This window comes from Mastigoproctus giganteus, chromosome 3 (assembly GCF_048544385.1).
Source record: "Mastigoproctus giganteus isolate SK-2022 chromosome 3, ASM4854438v1, whole genome shotgun sequence".
Lineage (NCBI taxonomy): Eukaryota > Metazoa > Arthropoda > Arachnida > Uropygi > Thelyphonidae > Mastigoproctus > Mastigoproctus giganteus.
The window spans coordinates 164,686,546-164,708,837 of NC_143577.1; the positions used below are offsets into that span (position 1 = coordinate 164,686,546).

The following is a 22,292-nucleotide window of genomic DNA, read 5'->3' on the forward strand; positions in this document are numbered from 1 at the left end:
CAGTCTGCTAACGAGGCTACTAGGAGACGGTCGTGATCAAAGCCGCTAAGTGGATTTTTCTTATTTATTGATTTGAAATTATTGTTTTTCTAAAACTTTTGATTTAAATTTAGTAGTATAACATTATTTTGTGATTTTCTGATTAATTTGGTGTATTTATTCTTCACTCGGCCTTGTAATTGCATAAAAGTATCGGTAAGGGTATCCACGTGTTTGCAACTCTGCTGAACGAGAAGTTCTTTAGCCATGTTTAGCCGCTTGATTGAATATTTTTTTACATCGAATTATTTCTGTAAGTAGCTTATAGACATAGTAAGGATCGTTAGTTTATTCTGAATTGAGACAGCGAGATTTGAAAGTTAATTAATACTTAAGTGTCCGTAGATTACTGTTACCGTTCTTAACTTTCCCGCCTTTGTGATACGATAGTTATATACCGTACTAGATAGCGTTAGTTGAACTTCATTAGCAATTAAATTGTACTTTTAAATAAATACATATAACGACTTAGATTACAAATGTAATATAATTAATTATATTTAACATAATTAATAACATAACATAATTAATTATAATTAATTAATTAATTAATAGAATCATGACTCAGACAAGAGCAGCAAAGCAAAAGGCTCAAGCTAATGGAAGTGCTGTGGCTCAGAGTAGAACTGAGGGGGGCAGTTGTCCTCTGACTCACAGCCTTATAAAATGCACTGTTTGCTTGATGTTTGCAGAGCAATCGGGTACGGGACATGATACTGCCATGGGGGATGTCTTTGTGTGTGTGCGATGCAAGGAGTGTATCGATATCAGGCAACAACTCGGCGTTCTTGTGGGCCTATATGAGAGCTTGAAGGACAGGGTGGATGCCCTCGAAGAAACTAAATTGAGGGGCCCATCAAGCTCTCAGCTGCCCACATCAACGCCAGAGCTTGCACTCGGGCATCACGTGACACAGAGACAACCCCCAAGGCAGAATGCGCTGGTCCCGAAGGAACTAGTAGTTGTTGGTGACTCTATTGTCAGGGAAACGGGGAATATGCTTTGTAAAAAAGATAGGTGGAACAGGACCAGGGTATATCTGCCAGGGGCAAAGGTTGATGACGTTGTAGAGCGAATATCATCTTTTAAGGGCACAAAAGGTGATATAGTTGTACACGTTGGCACTAATGATATTAAGAGTAGGAGACCGGCAGAATTACTTAACAAGTACAGGTCACTGTTGAACAAAAGCCAAGAATTAGGGTTGAATTTGAAAGTGTCTGCAATTCTGCCCAGACACGATAGGAGGGAGTATATGATGAGAGCCTTGTCGATCAGTTCGGCCCTGGAAAGATTGTGCAAGGCTCAAGGGGTAGAATTTTTTTCAGCCTGGACTGTACTTGTTAACAGGAGAGATTGCTTCTACAGGGATGGGATACACTTAAATAGAAAGGGTGCAAGAATATTTGCTGATGCTATCGAGGCAGTGTTAGGTGGGTCGGAAAACTGCTAGCGTGGGGGGAGACAAAGACCAATAGATTGACAGTAGCCACTGGCAGAGGTGAAAGAGATTCTTGCACTGATTCTATTAGAATGAGCAGAAGCCTGAAAAACAAGATGCATGATATTTCAGAGACTGCTGGGAGCCATTGCGGTACAAGTAAACACATGGGTTGTGTTAGAGTAGCTAAGAATAGAAACGGGTGCAGGTATACTTGCGTATACACCAATGCTAGGAGTTTAGTAAATAAATTTGATGAATTTGAGGTATTGCTCAAAACATCAAAGCCAGATATTGTTGGGATATCAGAGACGTGGTGTCACACAGATATAAGGAATGCAGAACTGGAATTTGGGGAGTACAACGTCTACAGAAAGGGAGGAGGGGTTATGCTATTAGTTAAGAAACACATAAAATCCAAGGAAGTGAAGCCAGTCGACATCGCTGGACAGTGCAGTGTCGAGTCAGTTTGGTGTGATTTAAGCATTGGGAGATCAAAATTGAGAGTAGGAGTGTGCTATAGGCCTAATGACTCTGATGAGTATAATAAGAAACTGTACAGGGAAATAGAGTGGGCCAGTAAATCAGAGAGTCTTATAATGGGGGAATTTAATTTCCCAGATATTGACTGGAATTTGGGGGCTGGTCACTCACACACTAGCAAGGCTTTTGTGGATTTATTGGATGATTGTTTTCTACATCAGCATGATCGGGAGGAAACTAGAGGGAGTAATACCCTTGATTTGATTATCAGTAGTGATTCTTCATGCATTAAGAATCTGCAGATAAATGAACCACTAGGTGGAAGTGTGCTGAAGTGGGATTTACTCAAAGAGGTAACTACCATTAGGGGTAAAGGGAAGGATTATTGCTTTCGTAAAGGCGACTACGATGGACTGAGACAGTATTTAAATTCTATACAGTGGGACCAACTGATGATGTTACCAACAGCAAATTCAAAATGGGAAGCATTCAAAGAACTTATCTTGGAAGCTACTAGGCTTTACATACCAACTAAGAAATATTGTTCAAGGTTTAGGCCTAAATGGATGTCAGATGAACTAATGAGACATATGGCAGAGAAGAAAAATGCATGGGATACATACAAGTTGATCCGTAACCAAGTTACAAAGGAGGTTAGGCAGGTGAAGGCAGATTACGAGAAATCTTTGGAAAGGGATGCAAAGAAAAACAGCAAAGAGTTCTTTATTTATGTAAACTCTAGAAAGAAGGGGATGAATCAGATTGGTCCTCTTGATGATATCGATGGGTCAACTGTTGATGATCCTGCTCAGGTAGCTAATAAACTAAATGAATATTTTGCATCGACATTCAAACATGAGGAGATATTCAGCGAGGGGAATACCAGAGGTGTATTCAACTCTGGCAGTAAGCTAGAGAATCTTGTAATAACTGAGAGTAAAGTGGAGGAGAAATTGTTTAAGATAAATACAAGAAAGGCACCTGGGGTGGATGGGATCTATCCAGTTATATTAAAGGAGGCGGCAAAGGAAGTAAACAATCCATTAGCCATAATTATGAGAGCTTCCTTGGACTCAGGGGAGATACCCATAGACTGGAGATGTGCAAATGTGGCCCCAATTCACAAAGGAGGATCAAAGGCTGACACAAGTAATTATAGACCTGTGAATTTAACTTCTGTTCCAGGAAAATTAATGGATTCACTGGTTAAAGAAGCACTGCAGGATCATCTAGGCAAGACTTCAGTTATAACTTGGACACAGCATGGTTTTGTTAAGGGGAAGTCTTGCCTGACCAATTTGATTGGATACTATGATGCAGTCACAAAAGAACTGGATGCAGGGAATAACTTTGATATTATATATTTGTATCTTAGAAAGGCTTTTGATACTGTTGCACATGGAAGACTGCTGCACAAATTGGAGCAGTGTGGCATTTGGAGGCAAATTGCTGCTATGGATAAAGGGGTGGTTGAGGGGAAGAAGACAGAGTGGTAATCAATGGACACTGCTCATCGTGGACTAATGTTATCAGTTGAGTCCCTCAGGGTTCAGTGTTGGTCCATTATTGTTTTCTGTATTTATAAATGATATTAATGATGGTATATCAAGCTTAATGTCCAAGTTTGCAGACTATATGAAGGTTGGCAGGGTTGTCAAGGACGCTGCTGCAACAGGATCTGGAAAGGTTGAGCAGATGGGCTGAGAGGTGGCAAATGAAGTTTAACATTGACAAATGTAAAGTACTACATATGGGAAACAGCAACCCCAGAGCAACGTATCAACTCTGTGGTACTACGCTGACAGTGGTAGAATGAAAGGGACCTGGGGGTGGTTGTGCAGGCAGATATGAAGTTCTCCGACAGTGTAGACAGGCTGCAAGAGTAGCTCATGGTGTATTGTCAATGATATATAGGAATTTTTCTAGCAGGGATAAGGAGGTGATTATTCCCTTGTATAAGGCAAAGGTCAGGCCACACCTAGAGTACTGTATACAGGTCTGGAGGCCTCATTTCAAGAAGGATGTAGAGCTGCTGGAACGAGTACAGAGAAGGGCAACAAGATTAGTGAATGGAACAAAGGGATGCTCTTACGAAGAAAGGCTTAAATTTTGCAAATTACAGTGTCTGGAGACTAGGCACCAGCGAGGTGATCTGATAGAGGTGTATAAAGCCTTGAATGGTTTGAGCATGCTCAATGCTGATGGGATTCGTCCTCTGACTCAGAATAATCACCTGAGAGAGCATAAATTCAAATTGAGGAAAGACAGATGTAGGATAGATATGCGGAAATTTGCCTTTTGCCAGTGGGTGGTTGGTTGGTTGGTTGGTGGAACAGACTTCCATCCCTTGTCGTGGAAGTTAGCCTAAATAAGTTTAAGGCTCAGCTGGACAGGTATTTCGAACGAACAGAGGGGTGAAGTGGAAGTGGTTTTTTTTTTTTTGGCTGATGCTGCATAAGCTTGCTTTCTTGCATCAAATGCCTCTACTAATGCTAATATTCACAACAGGAAAAATATATGTTTATCATAAGGCGCATTTAGGGCTAGAGCCTCAAGCTGCGAACAAATTTAGACTATGTATATAAAGTGCTTAGCATCATAATACACAGCCATTTCTGAATAAACAGAAAATTTTTAAGGTGGGATATAACCTAAAACGATGCCACCTTAAAAATTTTCTGTTTATTCAGAAATGGCTGTGTATTATGATGCTAAGCACTTTATATACATAGTCTAAATTTGTTCGCAGCTTGAGGCTCTAGCCCTAAATGCGCCTTAGTCTAAATACATCATACACCATTAGGCATCTCTCATATTGTGGAGTTATACTTCATAACTGTTTTTGCCATCATTGCATCACTTGGGTACCTACCCACTCACTGACGAAGGGCCAAATAGCCCTGAAACAGTGCTGTCTGGGTGGTGGTACCTATCTGAGAATAAGTAACACTAGTCTTCTCCTTAGGTGAAGCGTTACTTATTCGAAGTAGTGCAATATCATGGCAACTCGTTGTGAAGGCATTCACAATATGAGATATAACCTAAAACGATGCCACCTTAAAAATTTTCTGTTTATTCAGAAATGGCTGTATTATGATGCTAAGCACTTTATATACATAGTCTAAATTTGTTCGCAGCTTGAGGCTCTAGCCCTAAATGCGCCTTAGTCTAAATACATCATACACCATCAGGCATCTCTCATATTGTGGAGTTATACTTCATAACTGTTTTTGCCATCATTGCATCACTTGGGTACCTACCCACTCACTGACGAAGGGCCAAATAGCCCTGAAACAGTGCTGTCTAGGTGGTGGTACCTATCTGAGAATAAGTAACACTAGTCTTCTCCTTAGGTGAAGCGTTACTTATTCGAAGTAGTGCAATATCATGGCAACTCGTTGTGAAGGCATTCACAATATGAGATATAACCTAAAACGATGCCACCTTAAAAATTTTCTGTTTATTCAGAAATGGCTGTGTATTATGATGCTAAGCACTTTATATACATGTTTATCATAATTATTGAATTAGTATTGCTAACTTTCAAGATACGTTATTGGTAAATTGTCATCTGACTTAAACTGTGTCCACTATATTTTATTTATCTTTAGACTACTTTGTAGTATCTAAACGTTATAAACAATATTTTTTAAAGTGTAAAGAATTTATACAAAAAAAAAAAAATTATTCTTGATTATCGATCTAAAACGTTCTCTTTTGAAAGCTAAAGTTTTTCTCCAAAGAAACTTGACAGGCTGCTCTTTATTTTAAATGGAATGGAGGATTCAAAGAGGTGTTTCCAAAATTTCTTATGTAGAGAAAGATATCCCTAACTTTGTTTTTTCTGGGATTACCTGTAAGAATCTAACATTAAAGCTTGTTTCAATTCATCTAATTAACATGCAGTTTATCTATTGCATGTTAAAGCAGAAACATTTTGTTCTTTATATGAAATTATCTCAATAGTGCAGTTTTTCATCAAAGCTGAAATTCATAGCCTTTCACTTGAATAAAAGACTTTGGAAATACTTCAAATATATTCCTTTCAAAAATTGAGCTAGTTACCATTATGGAAATGCATATGTTGCAAAATACTACTCTGTAAAAATTTCTGTGCACTCTTTTAAACTTTCCCTGTTCTCTTTTCTTTTTCATATCTAATCAGCCATGGTGCTGAATCTATGAAAACTCTCATGCTCGCTTGCATATGCATATTTAGAGAGAAAGGTATTCATTTGTTAAACACATACTAAAATATATCTATTTTAAAGGTATGTTTCTAAATTTTATAATTAAGCAAACTTTCATGGGAGTTTAACATAATTGCTTCCAATTAAACAGAAAAAAAAAAATCACAATTTACATTTAACAAAAATAATACAGTGATCATTTTTGATCCTCTTACTTGACTTCACTGTAAAAAAAATTATTTTTACAAAGACATTAATTGTATGACTGTATCACAATCAGAGATAATTGTTCTCAGAAAGCACAGTCATTATGGTGTACATGTTATGCATTTGAAGATCACTAAAAAAAAAGTGTGCCTACAGTTTAGTGCTGTAAAATTCCTCTGTTAGTACCATACATATTAAATTAACCATCCTTTCCCAGTGTGTTCTTTTTTTAGCTACTTTGTTAACATGAAAATTGTAGTTTTTATTTTTTTCTCTACATACAGGCCAGTGAGCTATGTGTATTTGTTATCAATTTTCAGCTTTTAATTGACAAGTACTTTAATGATTTAACATAGTTAAATCATAACACCACGTTTTTTGGTATTTGGGATGAGGATCTTCTTGCCTGGAACTTAGCTGTATGCAACAATTATTGTGTTTAAATAGTGGTTTCAGCCACCCACTACTACCAAGACAGCAAATAACTGGACTCTGTTACTTATATATTATAGATCAGATCATTCTGTTGTGGAAGCCCATCAACTTCCACAACAACAGATGGAAGTTTGTTCCAGCAACCAACCAACCACTGGCTATAGGCAAACTTCTGCATGTCTATTCTACAACCATCTTTCCTCCATTTGAATTTATGTCCCCCTCATGTAATTTTGGGCAAGAGGAAGAATGCCATTAGCATTGAGTTTGCTCAAGCCATTCAAAGCCTTTAACACCTCAATCAGATAAGTGTCTGGAGACTAGGCAGTTGCAGGTGCCTAGTCTCCAGATGCTGCAGTTTGTAGAACTAAAACCTTTCTTAGTAAGAGCACCCCTTTGCCCCCCCTCACCAATATCATTGCACTTCTCTGTACTCGTTCCAGCAGCTCTACATCCTTCCTAAAATTAGGCCTCCAGACCTGTATGCAGTACTCAATATGTGGCCTGACCATTGCCTTGTACAGTGGGATAATTACCTTATCCCTGCTAGCAAAATTCCTGTATATCATTGACAAAACTCCATGTGCTGCCTGGCAGACTGTCTACATTGATCAGAGAAATTCATATTTGACTGCAAAATTATCACCAGGTCTTTTTCATTTTCTACTTCCCTGAGTGTGGCACCACACAGTTGGTACATTACTCTGGGGTTACTGGCATCCACATGCAGTACTTTGCATTTGTCAGTGTTAACTTTCAATTGCCATTTCTCAGCCCATAGCTTTTCTAGATTCTGCTGCAGTAGGTTCCTGTCATTAATCACCATACCAACCTTTGTATCATCTGCAAACTTGGGCATTAAACCTAATGTCTTCATCAGTATCGTTGATAAATATAGAAACAACAATGGGCCCAACACTGGGGGACTCCATGAAGAGCAATGTGTATTGATTAACACACTCTGTCTTCTTCCATTCAACAATCCCTTTATCCATAGCAGTAACTTGCCTATAATACCATACTGCTCCAATTTGTCCAGCAGTCTTTTATGTGTAACAGTATTAAAAGCTTTTCTGAAATCAAAGTACAGGGCTTTTATAAATGGTGAGAACACTTTCAGTGATTTATTGCACAAAGACTAGGACAGATATCAGTGTCATATACATACCTTGTGAAAGAGAAAATGTCAAAAGTTTTTTTTACATCGCTTCACAACGATTCAATGTGGGACCCACATGTGACACGGCAAATGTCCACACGGTAATCGAACTCTTGGCATACCCTGTCCAGCATATCCTGTGTGACCGTAGTGGTGGCTTCTTCTTCAATTCTCTGCTTTAGTTCTTGAATGTCACGTGGCAAAGATGGTACATAAACACGATCCTTTATGTAGCCCCACAAGAATAAATCACACAGAGTTAAGTCCAGTGATCTCGGCAGCCATTTCAAGGAACATTCATCCCTTTCTCCAGCATGTCCGATCCAGCACTTGTGTAACTCAGTGTTAAGGTAGGTCCGAACATCATTATGGAAGTGGGGAGGGGCCCTGTCCTGCTATCTTCCTGAACTTGAGGCATCAACCTGAAGCATATCAAGGTAGGTTAGCCCAGTTACAGTGCACTCGGCAAAGAAGAAAGGTCCGTACAGTTTTCGGTGTGACAAGGCGCAGAAAACATTCACCTTTGGCAAATCACGCTCATATTCAATTATCTCTTCAGGTTTCTGGGTGCCCCAGATTCGACAGTTGTGTCAGTTGACCTTCCCATTGGTGTGAAATGTGGCCTAATTGCTAAACACTATGCAATTAAAGGAGTCATCATGTTCTTCTGTCAGTCCTTGCAGTTCACAAAAAAATTGGAAATGCTTCTCTTTGTCATCTTCCTTTAATGTATGCACCAACTGCAGTTTATACGGCTTCATAGAAAGTTTTTACGAAGAACCTTCCATACTGTCGGGGCTGGCATTTGCAGCTCACGTAATGTTCTCCACACTAATTTATTGGGGCTTCTTGTGAATGTCTCTCTCACTCATTTTACATTATCAATAGTAACACTATGCTGGCCACTGCTCTTTCCCCGAACACAAGCAACCTGTGTTTACAAATTGCTTATGCCACTTGTAAATAGCCTTCCTGGTTGGTGGCTCTTTACCATACACACTTCGAAATTTCCTTTGAATGTCTGCTGCACACTTGTTCTTATCAAACAGTAGCACACAAAATGCCGTCTCAGGACTGGAAGTTGCTATCTTTCAACAAGGCTATGCATGTGGTAGAGGGTACAACAGGTAATACCAACTGGCGGTGAATGATGGAACTAGTAACAACTGGGAAACTTTCATGTTTTCTCTTTCAAATGGTATCTCTCTTATTCAATGTGCAATAAATTATTGAAAGTGTTCCTACCATTTATAGACATCCTGTATATGATATCAATATTATTATTCAAATAAGATCCTCCTGAATCTTATTAATATCATTAATAAGATTGGGGAAGACCTTGAGCCAATAGTGCATTCCTCAGAGCTATGGCGATGTTAGCTAATTTGCATGTGGTGAATCATATGTTCCCATATCTTACACTAGACAAGTTGTTTTGTTGATATTTAAGTGCATGTCTACATGATGAAATAAGGTTGGCAAAGATGTGTAGTCATTGAAATCTACCATGCATGATGTTTTTATTATTGTAAATATTTTAATTTATACAGTAGTTAGTTATATTTTATTTGGTTATTTTATCCACTCTAATTTTTAAATTTAAATACTATTTCAGAATTATTTTATTCTTAATAGTCCAGTCAATGAAGTAAAAATTCATGAAGTTTGTAACTACTAATACTATGCAAGGAAGAAAGTTTATACAGCATCAGCAAAAAAAACACACTTTCGCCTTCTCCCCCCAATTATTTTATTCAGTTGTTCCTTGAATTTATTTGAACTACTAACTTTCACAATTGATGATAGTTTGTTTTAAAGGTCAATTATTCTCTGGCTGAAAGCATATTTTTGCACATCTGTCATGCAGCCATCCTTTTTCAGTTTATGTCCACTTATGTGTATTGTATGTGAGAGAGAGAGAGAGCACAAGGATGCCATCAGCATTTAGTTAATCCATTTAACACACTCACTGCCTCTTGAATGCAAATGTGTAGCTTAGAATTTTAATCCACTTGGAGGGAGAACTACCCTACCTTTACAGCTTTTTTCTTCCAATTTGTCAAGCAACCTTCACTAGAAGTTGATTAATTCAGTCATACTGAAAAGAAAGCCCAAAAATGTTTCTTCCCTTTCCAATCCAGATTGACTCAATCTTGCTATTTTCATTCCTGGGTTGAAATCGTCATTGGAAAAGCCTGCAGCAAAAGCGTTGAGCCTTAAACACTTTGATTAGGTCTCCTTGCTGGTGCCTAATTTTCAAGTGCTGCAATTTGCAGAACTGAAGTCTTGTGTGTCCTTGATTGACTTGTTGCTCTTCCCTGCACCATTACAGCAGATCAACATCCTTTTCAAACCTGTATGCATTACTCAGGATTTGTCCTAACCATTGCCTTATACAATGAGATAATCATTTCCTTGTCCTTGCAGGCAAAATCCTGCATATCATTGACATAATTCCCTGAGCTATTCCAGCAACCTGTCTTCACAGCTCAGATAACTTTTGTCTGAGTTCATGGTTATCCCCAGGTCGTTTTAATTCTTTACTATTGCTGAATGTGGTACCACACAGTTGATAATCTGGGATTACTACTACAACTAATTTAATGTTACAAATGCATGATACCACATTTGTATCATTAAATCTCACTGCCAGTTTGCTTCGATTCCTGTCATTAACCACCCTGCCAACCTTTGTACTATGTGCAGACTTAAACAATAAGCTTGATATAACTTCATCAGTGTCATTAAATATTGAAGACAGTAAGGGGGTCCAGCACTGAGCTTGAGGGATCTCCACTAAAAGCACTAGTCCAAGAAGAGTAGTTCCCATTTATAAACACCCTCTGTCCTCTTCCACTAGCAGTAACTTGCCCCTAATGCCACAATTTTTGTACAGTGTTAAAATTATTTTTTGCATCCAGTCCCTTTGTTACTGCAACATAGTAGCTAATCAGATTAGTCAGACAAGAACTTAACAAACCTATGCTGTGATTTCTGTATAACTTCATTCCTGTCAAGATTATTCAGCAATACATTACCAACTGTCTCCATTACTTTCACTGGAAGAGAAGTTGCACTTACAGATCTTAGATCTGTAATTACTCAATTCATCCCTTGATCCACTTTATGGATAAGAGAGTCATTTGCACTGCTCCAGTCTATAGGGATATCTGAATCCATAGATGTTCTCACAATTATGGTGAAAGGTTTACTCACCTCTTTTATTGCTTCAATAATTTCGTTTCTTTCTCAGTTACTATGAAATCATTTAGTTCTCAGTGATAACTTGATACGTTTTGAGTATTCACATTACTAAAGAATTTTTTGCATGTGAATGCAGATGCAATAAATTTAAGTTTTCAGCAACCTGAACAGGATCATCAGTAGTTAAGACATCCATATCTTGGGCCAATGTGGTTCATCCCTTTCTCAACAATACAGTTTGAGAATTCACTTCCATTGTCACTTTTCAGTACATTTGGAACTCCTTAGGTAGTAAAAATATCAAATAGAACTTAGGCAACTTCTCTTACTTTGTAAAGGATGCAATTTAAAAAATATTTGGTCAAATTGTCCTGTAAAATAAAAAGGATTAATTTATAATTTCTGTCTTGTTGAGCTTGTATATGAATGAGACCTATTTGGAAATTGGTTCAAAACTAATGATTTTCAAAGAGAATCTTTAGCTTTGAACCAAGCCTTTCTTAGGAGTTTTAGTTTTTCTTCTAGCAAGGCTTGCATAAATTCAAATATCACATGGCTTCATAAGTAATATTCTTTTATTCTGAAGTTCTTTCACAGTACAGTTTCTTCCTCAATGGCTTATTTTGAGATGTGCTGCATGGATAATGTCAAAAAAATTTTCTATGCACAGATAATACAAGTGCTACCATCAAAACAGGATAAATTAGTTTGTCTGTGAAATTGTCATATTTCCTGATCATCTAGTATTTGGTGGGAGCTTTTCCAACCTTTTTACTTTTTACCACTTTCACCTCAAAAATCAACTGCAAGTACTTCAAAGGAAAAGTTGTTAAATTTTTCCCCAGGTATTGACTCTCCTTATTTGATAACAGTCAGATAAAATATTGGCTTATGTCAAATAAGCTTTTCCATTTTAATAATATATCAGGGCCTCCGTAGCCAGGAGCGGGAGTGCAGTAGCACACGCTCTTTGAGTGGCCCGGGGTTCAAGCCCCTAACTGCTAAATACGGTCGATCTGCCAACCCACACTGGACCAGCGTGGCAAATTATGGTCCATTTCCCTTAGCATGAATTGTTGAGGAGGCTTCCATCCTGCAGTTTACCTCTTTTTATGCAGTTGAAATCGATGAAATGATGGAGGAAGTTGTTTTTCTGAAATGAACATAAACCAATTTTATTTGAAGAAAAACAGCTATGCGTGTTTTCTCTTCCCATAGCAACCACTGTATTTATTTTTGTTTCAAATAAAATCAGTTTATGTTCATTTCTTAAGTTCAGAGATGACATTTTTAGACTGAACTGCAGATAGAAGATAACTTTTCCATTGAGAAAAAACAATTGATTAGATCAAATTTTAATTTAGAAATTGTGAAATCTAAATGGTAATAGTGCAACTTTAACATAAAATTAAAAAAAAAAAATCTTGTATATTTCATCAGCTAGTTTGTCTTCAGGTAAGCTTACTTATAGTTATGCCGACCTGGCTAGCCGGGTAGGTAAAGTGCCTGCCTGGCAACCCAAAGGTCGCAGGTTCGAATCCCGCCTTGGGCTTGGATCAAAGTACTGCAAAAACCTTGGGAGGTGCATTATGGCCACAGAAGTCGATGCGCCAACAACTACCAAAGTTATCTGCTAGTGAGCAGATTGCACTTACACATTTCTGGTGTTTTGGCATGGGTTACTGCACCAGTTTCAAGCTTACCAGGTTAAATCCTCATATCTTTCCAAAGTGCTCTTCTGTAATGGACCCAATGTGAAATTTGAATCAAGTGTGTTCATCAGCAGTTGACATTCTTTTCAATTTCAGATAACGGCAATTTTCATTAACTAAGAAATAATAGCCCAGGCTTTAAACAACTATAGCTATATGGCTTCCCTTGTTTATTCCAGCTAGTTAAATGTACATTCCAAGGCATGGGAATTGCAACATCTAAAAGGAGGTTGGGGATTCAGGTGACATTTGGAGTAAATATAGGCAAATATGTAAGAATGAAATGATAACAGTTATAGAATAAAATAATTTATTCCCTCATTAAAAAAAGCCCAACATGGATCTCTTCAGTGTCTAGTAAACTCCCTATTGTTTGTGTAAGGTTGGTTGTTACATGTCATTGCTCTGTTACCTGATCATATTATCCTCACATTTTGTTGGTTTGTCTACCTGCTAAGCCTTTTCCAGTGTATATGATCACCTCCTCATAACTGCTGTATCCAAGCATTGATGAGTCAATTACCTGGACTCACTAAGACCAATTATCTGACTACTTCTATCCTGCAGGCAGTAGAGATGGATGCCATTCTGGTTCCAAATTTAAGAAAGATATTGACATTGTTTTGGAAAACTGTGACAAAATTTCCGTCAATTAACTAACTCCCCACCCTTGCTGGAGGTAGTCATCCAACAAGTGACACAGTTTCCCCAACAGCTTTGCAGTAGCTTTTATCTCTCTCCTGAAGGTCAGAAGGCCATTATTTTTATGTAACACTGTTATTTGCATGTAGTATCATGCTGACGCTACATGTAAGTTTTTACCCAACTCTGCCTGCTGCTTCTTGGTGTTGCAAGTTCCATTTCTTATGGTGTATGAGTGCTATTAATTTTCAGCCACATATTTAAAATAATTATCTTAGTTTCTCATATCATGTCATAAATTGATTAATATAGATCTGAATTGTGTGCTTGCCAAATTGGTAAACATTACAGTTTGACTTAATTTCATAACTGTTATTTTAAATATACAATAGGGTTTCTTTCTTTTATGTTCATTAAAATCAACAACAATCATAGAATATCTTGAGATGCCATTATTTTTGTGTGATCTTTAAAAAATGTACATTAAGCAATTGAACAATGAGTTCAGTATATATAAAGTTTTTTATGTATTACAGTCCCTAATTGTATTTCTTTTATTTCTCTATTTTAGAAAACACATGGCTACTAGTTTCTAAACTGAAAGGATATTCTTGCATATTACAACAGATTAAAGGACTTTTTGTAAAAAGGTTGCACTACTCAAAACGCCATTGGCTCATCCTAATATTTCAGATAATTATTCCTTGCCTTATTATGGCATTACTGCTTTTTATTATATTTTATACCCAGAAAATTGGAAATGAAAAACAGCCACCTCTAAAACTGGATATTCAAGATGTGTATGGAACATCTGATGGTTTTTATACCAGTCACAATACATCAAAAGAAAAAAATTTTTTTACCAAATATGAGAATGTCTTGAGGCATGCAGGAATCTCTGTAAAGGCTGTGCAAAATCCTACACAGTATATCTTAGATATTGGAAAGAACAGTTTCAAAGATTATCTTAAATATTACCATGGTGGGCAGACTAATGTGAGTAATGACAATTTGACTTTTATATCTTGGTATAATGGAGAACCATTACATGTAGGAGCAATGTCCCTCAACTTAATGAATAATGCCATTGTTAGGTACCTAACTGGAGAAAATATATCACTCACAGCAGAAAATTATCCTTTTCATATGTCACAGCATGGTCTTCAATATTATGATGATAGTGTTGGTCGCATACTATGTGCAGTTTTAATTCCTTTATCCTTGACTTTTCTTTCTTCAAGTTTTGTTCTTTTGCCTATTCATGAAAGAGTATCTAAGGCAAAGTTACTGCAACTGATGACTGGCTTAGATGGATATATATTTTGGATTGTAAATTTTTTGTGGGACTTGGCAATTCACATCATATGTGTATTATTCATACTTATTCCATTTGCCATTTTTGATAATTACCATGTCTTCACCGGTCACTCAGAATCTATAGGTAAGTGATTTTGCTTAATTTTACCTTATAAATATAATTAATATTTTCTTGGCCCATAATTCTTTTAGAAACTAAATATGTTTGATTGCATTTATGTTTATTTTAATCCACCATCCAACAGATTCAAACCCATTTAGTCCATGTTTATCAAGATGATTGATATATGCTATATGTTTGATTAATATTATAAATAACTATCGGTTACCAGCTCAAATAAGTTTATGTACAATGAAAGAGCTGCCCTATATGGCAGTTTTTTCTTGCTCTTTGGCCAGAGAGGCTTACATTGAAATAGAAATTAAATATACATTCAGTAACTTACATACAAAAAATTACTAACACATAGCTTTATAAACACTTAAAAAGTAGAAAAGTAACAGACCTTTTGAGCCTTACATGTGTTAATCATACATATCACCAGAGGAAATTTTAGAATAGTATTCTTTAATATTATCTTGTTTATACAAAATAATGTCAGAATTATTTAGTAAGTTAGTAACTGTATATGGGAAAAATCCAGTGCTTTTTTTGTGATGGTACACAATGATACGGTGTGCCGGCACCTTTATTAACAGTGACGTGTGACATTTGGATGCAGTGCACTTTGAAATTTGTAATATTCCGTAAATTTTTTTCACATATTTATCTACTACTCAAATAAGTTTAAAATTATTTAACTAAATTTACATTTTTCACTGTCCGACTGAGTAATTCTAAATTACTCAGTCGGACAGTGAAAAATGTAAATTGACTGAGTAATTCTAAATTACTCAGTCGGACCACTGTTTAATTATTTTGAATTCCCCTTGGAAGTTACATTTAAAATAGTTTCCGTTGAGCGAGAAAATTTTCATATAGCAAACGGATTAGGAGAGAATTAACTCAGTATGCCCTGTTCGCATTTCTGGTCTTCAGGCAATTAGTGCTGCTGCGTGAATTAAGAGAGCTGAAGGGATTACCATTCTACAACTTAGTGGTACCTGGTAAAAACTATCCGACCACCCGTCCCACATACGGAGAAGTCGCACTGGTCTGCAGTGAGCTGATAAAGGTTCATTCCCAATGGGCTCTGGTCCACCTTCTACTGCAGTGGTGTCCAAACATTTCCCATACAGGGCCATATTCAAAAAAAATTCAAAGTTAGATTTCTTGTTACATTTTCCATATCGTGTTGCACGTAAAAGTAAAATTGAAAATTTTATTAAGTGCGATACACAATTACATTTACTGAGATTTTTTTTGATAATTAACAAAATTTAAAATGCTGTTTTAGTTCACTTTCCAGGCGGGCTGTAGGTTGGACACCTTCGTGAATCAGAAAAGTGATTTTCTTTTACTCCAACAAATAATCATCTGTTGTTTCACGGAAGTGCGTTATTCACATTTTTCCGTAAATTTTCCGTATCTCTGTTTACATGGTCACAGTACCTGAATATCTGAATGACACTGACATTTTGGACAGTTTCAAAAAAAAAAAAAAAAAAAAAATTTCAAATTTAAGAACTAGTGACAGTACCGATAATGAGAGAAGGAAAACGAGGACAATGAAGGTATTAAATGTTCTAACCATGAATTGTTGGCATTTGGTGAAAATGAAGTTAGAAAATTGTCAATTAGGTTACAGTTAAATGCAACTCGTGGATTTCGGGGGTACCTAGTTGAAAAGATAGACTCTCTGAGTATGAGATGAATTTCATCGATTAAATGTGAACAAGGATTTTCACAAATGAATCTGATTGTCAGCCCAACCAGAGCTTCACTACTGTTTCTTAAAATTGTATGCCCACCGCTGACCCGCTTCAATCCAGCAAAATATGTCGATTCATGGCTGCTTCGGAAACATCATTCAGCAACCGACACACACAAAGAGGAAGAAAAGAAGTCGGCATAGGGTGTCGGATGAAAACTTAATAAAAATTTGGAATATTCTACAAAAACTTTATAAGATTATTTTTAGGGGCCATAGTCTAACGAAGGACCCTTAAAATGTCACTCGGTTGTCAGCCTGTCCATCCATCTGTCACAGCATTGTATCTCTGGAACCACTCAGCCTATTGACTAGAAATTTTGCATGGGTTTGCACATCGAGTGGGCCAACATAACGCCATATTGATCATTGTTGACAAAAATTTGTCTGAGAAATGGAGGGGGGTAACAATGTTGTCGACAACCTATAGCTACACCATTGGAAAGAGCTCAATGAGCATGTTTAATTTTAAAATTAAAAATGGCGGCAACAGACAGGAAAATGTGAGTAATTTTCGTGTCCCCCTCTCTATTTCCGTCGCTAACGGAGCTAAAAATTTAAAAATCACATTAGTTATTCGATGCTTATCAAGGGAAAACTATCATTTGTAATTAAATGTGTTAAAATTAAAAAAACTATTTTTTTATTCCACTTCGATAGCGCACTTTTTTGTACTAAGTAACTCTCCTTTTGGTGACAAAAAGGTTGCTAAATAGTTAGTTAATAATTCTGTAAAGGTCATTTGTAAATTTTGCGACGAGAAGTATTTTTTAACAATTTTCAAAGCTGGAGTTGTCCCGCTGGCAAGGAGGTACTCAGAGAGCCAGTGGAGAGGCGCCTGTGCGGAGTCTTGCACTGCCCTCACCTGCCAGTCGCTTCTCCTCCGAGACTTTAATCGCTTCTCCCACCCTTGGCATTCACAACAACTGGAAAGACTCAAATAGACAATGTTTTCGTTATTTCCTTAGTTTTAGGCCAAGCCGGGGTACTAGAAACTTTTTTTCAGTTACTATAAAGCTCTCTATTTGAGATACTACACTGACGACCATTCGTGTCATCCTTAGCACCCAGCACTCGACTGATTTATTTTATTCACATTTTACTTATATATACTTAAATAATTAATTTATACTTAATAAACTGTGTTAACATACTAAATTTGTTGTTCTTATTCCAAAAGCATTACTACGAAAGTAACAATATCAGGAAAAAAATTTTTAGAATTCTTTTAATTTTCAATTTTTCCTGATAGCAAAGAATGAGTACCGGAACCTATTTTTTTACAAAAAAGGCACTGGAAAAATCTATCCAGAGATTTTATTCTATTCTTGAAGGGATGATAAAAAAAAACACCTGCACCTTGTGTTGTTTAGAAGGATTCTTGAGCCAATTTTATTCCATATTAAAGGAAAGGGAATCATGCTATATCCTAGGTTTTTGTACATTTGTGAACTTGACCAAGCAAAATATTTTTTTATGAAAACATATGGTATTTAGTACTGTGCAAACAGGTTGCAGATTAGTTTGCACTTACTGTGGGATCCCCCCTCTTGCTAATTTATAATCATCCTATGCATTTTTCTTCTCTGCCACTAGTCATCAGTTTAGATCTAAACCCTGAACAGTATCTCTTTGTTGATATAAATAGTACACTAGCCTCTATAATTATTTCCCTGAATGCTTCCCATGTTGGAATTTGAAAACTGTCTTAGCATTGTAGTTGCTTTTAGAAAAGTAAAATCCTTTCCTTTTATCCTTGATATTATTTATTTAAAGATATTCATCTATGTTAATATATTATGATCACTGTTGTCTAGTGGTTCCTTTACCTGGATATTCTTAATGCATGAAGAGTATTGCTTTCTGTCATCTTTCTAACATTCTGTTTTGTAGATTGCTGTTAAAATTTCAAAGAATTTATAGTTCAAAGAGAAAACTTCACTCTAAGTTGAGGGATTACGTAAAATTATTCTGTATCAGAAAAAATGTCTGCAAACTGATTATTATTCAAGTTAATTTAGAGCAGCAGTCTCCTGCTACAAGAGCTATCCAGCATTGTCATATGCAAGTGTGGTTATAATAACAAGGCAACTTGTGAAGTATCTGCACAATACGAGATCAGTTCATTTCATAGAAAACTTTGTTTGCCCATAACTTCCTAAAAAACTGAGACATTTGCCTTTCCAAACCTAAAAGATTAGAAATTTGTCTATCACATAAATGTGCAAAAAATTCTTGGATGTATTCTGGAATAAGAAAAAATGTCATGAAAACACACACACATGGAGCTATGGATACATGTTTGATTTGTAACTTGGAATACATCCTAGTTTCAAATACATTGGTGTTCAAAGAAAGTGCATCACCCCTTAAAATTCTAATTGTCGTCTGAATAACATAAATATATGGCAATATTTCTTACAGATTGCATCAGATAAGATCGACATGCGTAGATGATGATGTAATATTGCGTCAGCTGTTACTTTCAGTATATAAGCACACTCTGCAAGAGTTGCGGTGAATTACATGCAGTTGACCCCATGAAGAAAGAGTGCTATTGTTGCTTTATGTGAGGAAGGATGTTCTTTGCATCATATTGCTTATAGAGTGTCTTGTAATCAGTCGACAGTGAGTAGATTTCTTTCCAAACTCAAGAATACTGGTTCAGCCAAAACAGGACCGCATTTTGAATCACTTATGCCTTAAAAACCGTAAAGCTTCTTCGTCTGAGCTGAAAAGAGAATGGGAAGAACATATAGGAGTGGTAGCAAGTGCAGAAGTCTCCTCTTCAAAAATGGATTTGTAGCCTGTCGTCCTAAGAAGAAGAAGCCCCTCCTCACACAAAAAAAATTAAAAAGGTCTGATTAATTTGGTGTAAGGAGCATGTCAAATAGACCCCCGAGCAGTGGAAGTTGATTATTTCTCGGATGAGAAGAAAACCTACCTGCTTGGCTCTGATGGGAAACAAAGATTTGTGTAGACGTGGTGAAGAATACCATCCAGACTGTATGGTGTCTACAGTGAAATTCCCTACCAGCCAAATGATATGGGGGTGCATTTCGTATCGCGGAGTAGGTCGCCTACAGATTATAAAAGATTCCATAAATGCCAATGGATACCTGGCTATATTGGAAGGCAAATTGTTACTAACCATTAGAGACCATTTCAACCTTCCAAGTAACTGCACCTTTCAGGATGACTCTGCTCCTTGTCATCAGGCGAAAAGTGAAGTAGGCACTTCTGCTTCTTTTCTGCATTAGAGGTTCGACAGTAAGGTGAAAAAATTGTCCATTACAACTGTTAGCTGGCCAGGAAAAAGCCTGGACCTGAATCCTATAAAGAACTGTTGGCATCGTGTGGAATCTGCAGTTTCCAAAAAGAAACCAAAGACCCTTCATGAACTTCATAATTCGTGTTTGGAACCACGAACTATCAGTTGATTATCTTGTCACTGCCTCGATGGTATGCTGCTGTCATCAGGGCCAGAGGCAGTTCAACTAAATATTAGTTTGCATCTGGTGAACTTTTCATTTTGTTTTCCATTAAAAACTATAAACTGAAGCAAATTGAGGGCTTCTGATAACATTTCAGCCATAATTGTTGTGTTTACCAAAACTGTTGTATAAAGTTTGCAAATGCTCATTTTGGAATATTTTGAGAGCACCTGTCAAATATTATTTAGCTTTGCCTTAACTATTAATAAATATCTTTTGTTTATATTTCTGTTTGCGATGCTAGTCATTAATGTGGCTCCAGGCCACACCTAGAGTACTATGTACAGGTCTGGAGGCCTCATTTTAGGAAGGATGTAGAGTTGCTAGGAGTACAAAGAAGAACAACAAGATTGATGAGAGGAACAAAGGGGTGCTCTTACCAAGAAAGAATTAAGTTCTGCAAATTACAGTGCCTGGAGAGTAGGCACCTGGGAGGTGATCTGATTGAGGTATATAAGGACTTGAATGGGTTGAGCAAGCTGAATGCTGATGGTATTCTTGCTCAGACTAAGAACCTGAGGGGGCACAGCTTCAAATTGAGGAAAGATAGTTGTAGAATAGATGTGCGGAAATTTGCCTTTAGCCAGTTGATTGGTGAAAGAGGCTTTCATCTTTTGTTGTGGAAGCCAATAGCCTAAACAAATTTAAGGCTGAGCTGGACAGGCATTTCAAACGAATGGAGGAGTGAAATGGAAGTGTTTTTTTTTTTTTTTTGGCTGATGCTGTATAAGCTTGCCTCTACTTGCCAATGTAACATACCACCATGAAAAAGGGTTAGAAATATGAATTTCGTGGTGATGCACTTTCTTTGAATACCAGTGTACAATAACTATGTCTGACCTGCATAATGACTTTGTTGCTAAAAAAGTGCTCAGTGCAACCTGAAAACAAATTAAATAACTGCATAATGAAAAAATATATGAAAATTAAGAAGCAAGGTACCTGCACTCAACTGTGAGCATGAATAGTCAAACTAATCTTCAAAAAGATCTAAACCACCCCAATTTTTTTTTTCATTCATTTCACAAATCTGCTTTGGTCTTTAATGACTGTTGTATGATGGTGGTGTTTTAACTCAGTCGGCAATTGAATTAGAGGAGTTGAATTCTATACATTCATTTCCATTGAACTAATCTTTATTTATTAATCATTAAAAAGTGAAGGAAGGGACCATCCTGGGCCACATTAATATTAGACTGGAAATAAAGCTGCAACAAAATTCATTTTATGGCTACCTGAAAACAAAATCAGCAGGCTTTTTCTAGGTGTTTATTATGATATAATTGTTATTCTTGCCTTTTACATTGTGTATTATATAGCTGTTTTACTTACCAAAGAATATCATTTCTGATTGCCTACCAATTTTCATATTAGTATTAATAGTGGCAAATGGTGCAAGAAAGCATGCTTATACAGCATCATCCAAAAAAAAAAAAAGCCAACATTGCCAATATCACCTGTCCATCCCTTCTAACAGTTTGTCTAGTTATTCCTTGAATTTATTTCAACTGTACACATTTAACCTGCAACAATAGTTCCTCAGTTTCAATTTATGCCCCCTTATGTGTGTAGACTGAGAAAGCATTCTATCAACATTGAGCGTACTCTATCCATTCAAAGCCTTAAACACCTCAGTGAGATCTCCTTGCAGGTGCGTAGTATTCATTTAGCAGAATTGGTGCCTTAGAACAGCATTATTCAATGGGGGTATGCGAGAGATCAACAAGAAACAAAAATATTTTGGAACAATTGAAACGTATTTTTACTTAACATATTCTGTAGTAATTACACTATTGCCATTATTAAGCTAAGTGATGATTTATCCAATTTTTAACTTAAGCATGTTTTGTGTTTAAGTAAAATAAAATATAGTAGGCATACATATATGTGGGTACAAAAATAAGAACGTGGTTCTTTGGGGGTACACAAACAAAATAGGTTGAAAAACACTGCCTTAGAGTACCCTTTTGTTCCTCTAATTAATCGTGTGCCTTTCTCTGCACTGCCCTCCATATGAAGTACCTTGCATTTGTCAATATTAAATTTGAATTGCGACTTCTTAGCCCAATCTACCTGGAGTTTGTTGCAGTAGCATAGC

At 36.7% G+C, this 22,292-nt stretch overlaps 1 protein-coding gene across 1 annotated transcript in view; it reads left to right on the forward strand.

Annotated features, from left to right (window-relative positions):
• LOC150088381 (phospholipid-transporting ATPase ABCA3-like) overlaps positions 1 to 22,292 on the forward strand; it is a 286,503-nt gene that overhangs the window by 222,940 nt on the left and 41,271 nt on the right. Inside the window, exon 15 of the mRNA XM_090369476.1 lies at positions 14,084 to 14,953. Within this exon, the coding sequence (XP_090225602.1) occupies positions 14,084 to 14,953 (870 nt within the window). The remainder of the gene's footprint in view (positions 1 to 14,083; positions 14,954 to 22,292) is intronic.